The sequence below is a fragment of the Lathyrus oleraceus genome, chromosome 5 (genome assembly GCF_024323335.1).
Source record: "Lathyrus oleraceus cultivar Zhongwan6 chromosome 5, CAAS_Psat_ZW6_1.0, whole genome shotgun sequence".
In the NCBI taxonomy this organism is placed as follows: Eukaryota; Viridiplantae; Streptophyta; class Magnoliopsida; order Fabales; family Fabaceae; genus Lathyrus; species Lathyrus oleraceus.
The window spans coordinates 344,305,161-344,313,794 of NC_066583.1; the positions used below are offsets into that span (position 1 = coordinate 344,305,161).

General features: G+C 29.6%; 1 protein-coding gene across 1 annotated transcript; it reads right to left on the bottom strand.

Moving 5' to 3' along the window:
• Positions 1 to 2,798: 2,798 nt before the first annotated feature.
• On the bottom strand, positions 2,799 to 5,206 carry LOC127078489 (uncharacterized). Its single transcript, XM_051018942.1, has 4 exons — positions 4,356 to 5,206; positions 3,727 to 3,820; positions 3,518 to 3,656; positions 2,799 to 3,403 (listed from the first exon to the last, which is right to left on the bottom strand). Exons 1-3 carry the CDS (start codon positions 4,588 to 4,590, stop codon positions 3,554 to 3,556), a joined length of 432 nt encoding a protein of 143 aa, XP_050874899.1. The 5' UTR covers positions 4,591 to 5,206; the 3' UTR covers positions 2,799 to 3,403; positions 3,518 to 3,553.
• Positions 5,207 to 8,634: the final 3,428 nt, after the last annotated feature.

The following is an 8,634-nucleotide window of genomic DNA, read 5'->3' on the forward strand; positions in this document are numbered from 1 at the left end:
AAATATCAAAATCTTGATTTCGAAGTAGATTCTCGTTGCTTTAAGTATTTTGAACTCGCAGTGGATGCTCGTTTCTTCAAACGTGATGGCGCTCATCCACGACTTCTTTCGACTTCCCTTTCAGATAAAGAGATATCTTGCACTAGTGGAAAATCGTCTTCATTCTAAGGTTTCCCTCTAGATCTTCTCAATTTTAGTCACTAAATTCGGTATCATGATAAGGAAATGTACTACATTGTAAGGATTGAGATGGAATGAGCTTCATATGTGATTTCTTTGTGGTTCGGCTTCGAATCAAATGAAGTTTGATTGTGGAATTTTGTGTGAATTTGATGTTATTTCCCACTTACGATGCAAGTGTTCAGTCTCGAAACTAGAATTGGTGTTGATCATCGAGGCATATGGATTGATCGATCTTTGTGGGTTTTGTCCTATGAACTCATCTTTCTCCGCAAGTTATAGATTGGATCTTTGTCTAACCCTAAAAAATAAGAAAAATATCATGTTGAAGATATTAATTAGGTGGAAGGAGGGATAGTCCAAATTAACTTATGAAAAATGCTATTATGAAAAGTGACATTCTTAATTTTGACCTCTCTCTAACAAATCAGCTTAATGATGCGTAAAAATATGGTTAATACAATTCATAGTTTGGTTACTGAGTGTAAAAAAATGGTTAATATATTTCATAGTTTGGTTACTGAGTTCTCATACTAAAAAATATTGTAAAATGAAGGCTTATATGATATATTAACTTTTGGGTAACGGTGTGTCTAAGGTTGGTTAATAATATATAATTTGGTTAATGAGTTCTCATACTAAAAAATAATTTAAAATTATAAAATAAAGTTGATTAATAAAATGTAAAAGTTTCTTAATACAATTTATAATTTCATGTCAAAAAATGGTTAATAATATATATTTTACTAGTTAATAAAATATGAAAATGATTAATAAATTAGATGTTAAAAAATGGTTAATTACATATATCTTTTGGAATTGATAAAACAATGAAATTGACACAATCTTATATTTATGATTAATACTAAATATAGAAAAAAATATAAGAAAAAAATCTTAGAAATTTTGTAATAAATTTATTAAAAATTAATTAATTTTTTAAATACAAATTTTTTATTTATGAGTTTATTAAGATGTTCCATTGAGACATAAATAAGGATATCCTAATAAAGTTTTATCTTACCAATCTAAATCGTATGGGGAACACTTCTATTTGTGGGGGACGGATGTTGTCGAAAATTTAATGCCTGGCACTGGTCCTAATAAATATATTGGGAAGTTTAAGAAGATTTATAAGGTCCATATAACTGAACAACCTCTATTCATAGGGTGGACCATAATTCTGCACCTATCATTGCATTTCAAACTATTCACTCGCTACAATCTTTAATTCACGCCAAAAATCTATGCGCTGTAACCGCCTTTCTTGATCAATACAATATCTTTTTTTATTACTCTCATAAATTAAATACTACCACATTTAGATTATACTAGTTTTTAAATAACTGAGTAATTAAATTTATTTTAATAATAAAATAAACATTCTTTTTTCAAAGTTGTGATTTATTTCTAAAATAATTATCTTAAAATAAAGTAATGCTAATTTTTATTATCAAAGACACATGTTAAGAAATTTAATATAAAAATATTATTTAAAAAATTGTATAATAATTTGATTAAAAATTTATAATTAATTATTTTTATTTTTAATATAATATAAAATATTAAAATAAGTATAATATATAATATAAAAGTTTAACATAAGATATTTTGAGTATTGCCATATAGAACTCGAATAATTTTTTGGTTTTATATTATCCTTTAAAATATATATAGAATTAAATTAAATAATATTATTTGATACAATATTGATTCATATTATATCATATATTGTGAACTATTAACTTATCCGTGATAACTCACTATTATTTTTAATGATTACATTCATTTATCAAGTTCCTTAACATATATTTAATTTAAATTTTATAGTCAATTTATGTATTAAGCAGAACAATACATTCAAATGATAAATGTAAAATGGTCAAAATAACAAAGAGTTTTATAACATTTTGTAAACATAAAAAAAAATAGTAATCAAAGTTTAATGATGTTTTAAACTTCAGATTACTACATAATAAAAGTTAAAAGAAAGTGTTGCTCAACATCTTAAAATACTTCCGTCAATCAAGATAACTGCGAGTTCTACAGAGCAACCATAAGATCACAAGTCATTTATTCGTTCTACAACAACATGAATAAATAAATAAGTTAGAACTCAATTTCCAACATTAGAATTATACAAGTAGAAAAAAGACAAGAAAATTCAACAATTTTGTAGATGGCAACTGAACGTTCCTCATATCAATAGTGATTCGTCTGCGGATCTTTTTGACGGAGTGAGTCCCAAATTAGCACTAACAGGGTCATAGTCAGCACACGCAGACATAGATTCCTGTGGAAAAAACAAACCCAAATAAGTAACATTGAAAATAATATTAGCATTGGATAAAGCCGTTAAAAACATAACAACAAAGGATATATATATATATATATATATATATATATATATATATATATATATATATATATATATAGAGAGAGAGAGAGAGAGAGAGAGAGAGAGTCAACTGCAACATCATCATGAATGGACAGTTCATCATGGTTTAGTTTGGACGTATGCTAAAAAAGAAGAAAGATAAAAAATTTATCAGATTATAGAAAATCTCTACAACCACATAAGTTTGTGTTTAATATAAGAGTACCTCTTCAGTTGGAAACTGGTCCCTTAACTTTTTAGTAGAATCTTCACCGTCTTTGAAATCAACAACAGATAATATACCATACTTAGGTTGATAAACAACCCCGATTGCTAACTCCTTATTCAACATTGAGTCCAATGGAGATGGAAATTTAAGTGGATCATCTTCACCAGCCTAAAATATGAACATATCCATAAACGATTATAATATATATTACAACTTATAATCACTTTAACACAGACATATAAATACCTCAACTAACCATGTCTTTAAATTAACGGTTGATTTTCTAATAAACTTTGCACAATCACTATCCCAAAAGATAAATTTGACTATATGTTTACCGCCGACAACATGAACCTCAAGTTTGTATATATGTCAACAAATAACATAAATAAGATAACATATACAACATCAATACAAATTTACATGTTTAGTGCAAAATCATTTAAACATATATAACACCTTGGTACAAGTTTTTGAGTTTCATGGTTTGCATAGCACATAAACTTCCCATCTTTGTGTGTCACACTTTTAATACATTAGTCACAACCTTGATAATACCACCCGGATTGTCCAGCTTCAACTTTTTCCAATTTGGCAATAGTCACAATGGTTGTCTCCTATTTATTCATGATATAATATTTTGTAGTCAGAGATAGGAGTTAATATTAAATAGATACAGAAACTTAGTTATCAATATATAAAACCAACTTAATAAAATATGATACACTTACATATTGCAAACTGAGAATATCATAAACACCCATTACTTATGCCTTCCATATGAATTTTTCATGGTGAGAGTATTGAGAGTCTTGAGTAATATCATTTTGGAAGGAAGAACTTGACAATAGAGGTACATCTCCTTTGAAACTGGACATATTATGAGTTACAAATAACTGCCAGAGAAAAATTAAATAGAAGAGATAAAAGATGCATGTACCTTTCTTTGAACTTCTTAATTTCATCGACGTTAAAGTCATTAACAGATAACTTTGTCCCATTCCATGCATTCGACACAGTTAATGGAAAACTTCCTAAAGATATGCAAAATGTGATAGTTTAGTTGAGGTATATTAGAAGTATGATAATCAAAATTTACAAAATATCACTTAAAAAGAAGGAATATAATTATGTTCTGCTCCTTTTATCCTTTCATTCTACAACAACACAATAATATGTCCACCTTATTTGTTATTATTGGAGAAATTACATAATTGCGATTCAAGATCACCCCATAATATACACTGAACGACAGAACTATTGAGATTAAACATTGCAGAGAATGGTTAATTGCATTTAATAATCATAATAAAACGTAATACATACATAATGATAGAAACAAAAATTGTATATCAGAGGTCAGTATTACCTCATGTCTGACATTGTAAAAACAACTTTGTTTTTGCTATGCGTACCATTCAATTGAACTTGAATTACTTTATTAACTCACCCAATTACGTCTAAGAATGAATCAATAAACTAAATAAATGAATCAAAATTAAATAGCTATTAACAATGCATAAAAAAATAATAATAGATTACCACCTAAAATTTCTAGTCGAAACTTACCCGCAAACATGTCTTCGAAACTTGTAAACCTAAAATTGTTCAGAGGAATGTCTAGAAAATCTGCAGCTCTTGCAGAAGTTGCTCCACAAAAAACCAGCTTAAAGTTATGTGTTGTAGCCTTCAATGTCAAATCATTTTTAGTCACCTTAAAGTTTTGAATGATGTATGTCTTTCCTATTTTAAAAATATCTTTATGCTTTGGAACCAAATGTGGTGGTACAATAACTTGGATCATTTCTTTCTAAAAAATCAATAAAAAATGAAAAAACATATCAATCACAAAACATAACAATGAAATATCTATTGTTAAGATATCACCTGCCTGCAAAAAAATTGCTTAAACAAAGAATAAATTGGCTTTAAAAATTCAAACTATAATGGATAATTACATGATACCTTCGAGTCAATCACTACTATTTCCAAATATTTTTTGTTAGCCATGGTTGTAATAGACCACAAATCTTTGATTCTAACAACAATCTTCCATAAATCCTTAGATCATTTATGTTCTTAATATCTTCAATTGGGCGAGCCAGTCTAAAATGTATAGAAGCTACAATAAAAAACATAAATAAAAAAAACTTCCACAACACATATTTAAACAAATTTTATTTAAATAAAAAATTGAAATAAATGAATGAAGAACGAAGAAGGACGACGAAGGAGGAGGAAGAAAAATGAAGCATGAAGAAAAAGCATAAACGAACGTGACCACCATTTGACGATTAACCGGAACATTGGAGGAAGAAGAAGCATAACGATGGAGGAAGAAGGGAAGTAGAAATAGTAAATTGGGAGTGAGAGTGAGAGGTTCAGTTGATGATATAAAGAGTGCATATTGTGCGGTGTAAATTAAATTCTCAATATTGTAATAATAAGTGCATAGTATGTTGTGTAAATTAAATTATATACAATGTAAATCTAAAATATCTTCATGTATTCCATTGATAATAGTTAAAAAAGGTGGATGTAATAATGATATACTATTATTGTAGTAAAATTAGAATTTTAATCAAATAAACTGAATTGTCCTTGGTTTTAGAAGTTTTAAAGGGCGTAATCATCATATCAATATACTAATATTTTATAAGTTAGATATTAGATATGAATAGAGTTTTGAATTGTAGTCTTCAAAGTAGTTTAAATTAGTTTTTTTTAATATTGTGGTTATTTTGATGTTAATATAGAATAATTTATAAATTTTAGAATATATTTTGAAAATAAGAAATTTTAGTAATTTAACAATTCAATTAAATAATTAAATAATTTATTTTAAAATTTTAAAATTATTAGTTGTGGATTCACTTGCAATTTTTTATTTACTGTGTTTTTATGTACAATTTCTTTTTCTCCATAAGAAAGCTTCTAGACGATAAACATACATTCTATAATGAAGTTTCAAGACAACTTCATTTTGAAGCAAAATAAATCATAGCTAAATATACAAGTGAAAACACAATAAGTAAAAGAAAACATAGGTAAATCCAAAGCTAATAAACATACCCTTTAAAAGGAAGTTTTCAGATTTTAGATAGGATGCATCTAGAAACTTCCTTCTTGAAAGGGGTAAAATTAGATTTTTATGGATCCTATATCTTACTAGTACACCACGTAAAAATATTTACATGTTCTCCAAATTCTGGAAATGCATCTTCAAACGCACCTTGAAACATTAAGGGCCTGTTTGATATGCTTTTGGAAAATTGTTTTTTAGTTTTTAAAAATTAAAAATTATAAAATTTGTTTGGTAGTCTAATTTTATAAAACTATTTCTCAAAACTATTTTCTATTTGTGAGTTTTTAAAATTAAAAATCTAAAATAGGTTTTAGAAGTTTTGATTTTTTAATTTTTAGTTTTGGAAATTAGAAACAGGACAAAACAAGAAAAAATGGTACTATATTCATCAATGGCAAATTTGTAACGATGTTCAACTTTAAAACAATTTTTAAAAATTAGATTACCAAACATGTTTTTTCCTCAAAACTTTTTTTTAAAATTTAATTTCCAAAATAGTTTTTAAAAACTAAAAATTAAAACTCATTCAAACGGACCCTAAATGATCCGAAGATGCACTTCCGTAATATTTTAAAAGTCATACACCATGTGTTAACTCTGAAATGCTTGGCATGCATATTATACCAGAGATGCATTGCCGATTATTTTACGGAGATACATCTTTATAACATACTAGAACATTGCATGCTATATTTTGTTTATGTTTATTCAGATGAAAATTTATAAACGTTATTTAACCCAATAAGTGACGAGATTTAAACCATACAACCGATATGAAAAAAAATGTCGTATATAAATCCAAATGGTCCAAAAGTGACATATATAAATAAAGTAGAAATACACGATAAAATAACATGAGGTGAAAATAAAATACAATCTATAGTGAATCCAAAGTACAACTACTATATACTACTGCACTACTTCGTATGTCAGACTACATCTCCTCTGCCTCATTTACCATCAATCCTCGCCGCCCTCCGGCGCTGTCTCCGGTACATCAATGCCCCCGTGCCTCTGTCATGATGGCATCTAGGACATGCCTCGCATCAAACCCATCAGGGAAGTTAACTCAGTTAATGCCTGCATGCATAATCTTCACTATGTAACGACATCTAGGAAAGACATCCTCAACATGATCTAACTGTGTCTGCTCCTCCTCTAGTACCTCCTTATGAGCTTGCCACGATGGATCTCATGGAGCAGCATGTACCATATACAAATGTGACACTTTGAAGAACCACCTGATGTACACATCGACGTATCTCCAGCTGCTTTCAGCTAAGGTACTACGTGCTTCCTTCGGTACCAGATGACTCTCATACTCATCAAACATGACATCCATCTGTCTACGTGTCAAAGAAGGAGGAGAAAAGACAACATGGTGTCTAGGAATGGTCTGAGTCTAGCCGAACTACCGTATCACGCGCTTGGGCAGATGATGAGCAGTGAGACGTGATTCATAAACCAACCATCCAGAGTATAACATTATCTTTTCAAATGACTGTGTCTCACGGTGATCGATATAGCTGTTGAAGTGCATGTCCTCGACAACCAAGAAATCAAGACACACTCTGAACGACTCTATCGCTTGGTTCCCTCTGAGTAAGGAAAATTCAATAGCACGAGGCATATCCTCAGTGTAAGTCGACACACCTACCCACTCAGAGATGCGCAGGAAGTGCTGAAGGATCCGAGCCTGAAAAGTTTGGAACACATGAATCATCAGTAATAGCATTGTAAAGATGAAATGAAAATGACACAGAAACATTAAAAGACCAATAAATGTTACTGTCAGTAGTGTGATGCTGCCGGTGACCTGCTTCGTCTTCCACCTATAACCCTTTGATAACTTTGAGTATAAGTAGACCACACAAGCGGCTCCCAGTTATACTCATGGATTGCTCGAAATCCTTGAAGTACCGTAGGTAGACGACATATGTATAAGTTGCACTTTTGTCCATAAAAATCATAGTGCCACACAAATATAGAAGGTATGCTCTCATAGCATACACACTATGGAGCCTTACCTGCTCGTCATCGCCTCTAGTCTCTTCAGCTCTCTGGAGCTCTTATGTATATACCTTTTTTCAAGAATTCAAACCTAGCATGAGCCCCATGTTATCTTATATTTTTGACACCAACATTAAATTACAGGAATTTAATAAGAATCATGTAATAATTATTTTGGTGAAAAGTCAAAATGGTTAATGATGGACATGAAGATTTCGACGAATTGGATTTGTCTACAAGGAGTTTTCACTATGGTCGAAATTGTAGTTATATAAAGACCAAGGAGTTTGGGGACTTAGTGAATTTCAGAGTTTCCAAGATATTCTTTACACAGTCGAATACGGTGTGAATGGATAAGATCAAATAGTTATTGAAAGACACATGGAAGCTTGTTGAAGACGAAGGCTGCACGGAAGTGAAGACGTGACATGTTTTGTTTAATCGACCGTTGTAGACAGTTAACTTAGGATTAGTATATAAGTAGCATTCACTTTGAGTTTTTAGGGTTCCGCAATCGTACGCAAATTCTACATGACTCAAAGTATCTGTGTGATTGATAAAAGAGTTGAAAATATACGTATGTGTTCCACTTTTTACAAATTAAAATCTTTTATGTTCAAATCATCTTCTGCAATTAAATTACTTTCAATCTTTTTACTTTTCTTTGCATCTCGATTTGTTTAAAGTTCAGTTATTATTTTTAAACTGTACATATCGACACTGATGTCAAAATTATTTAAAGTTTATGATTCA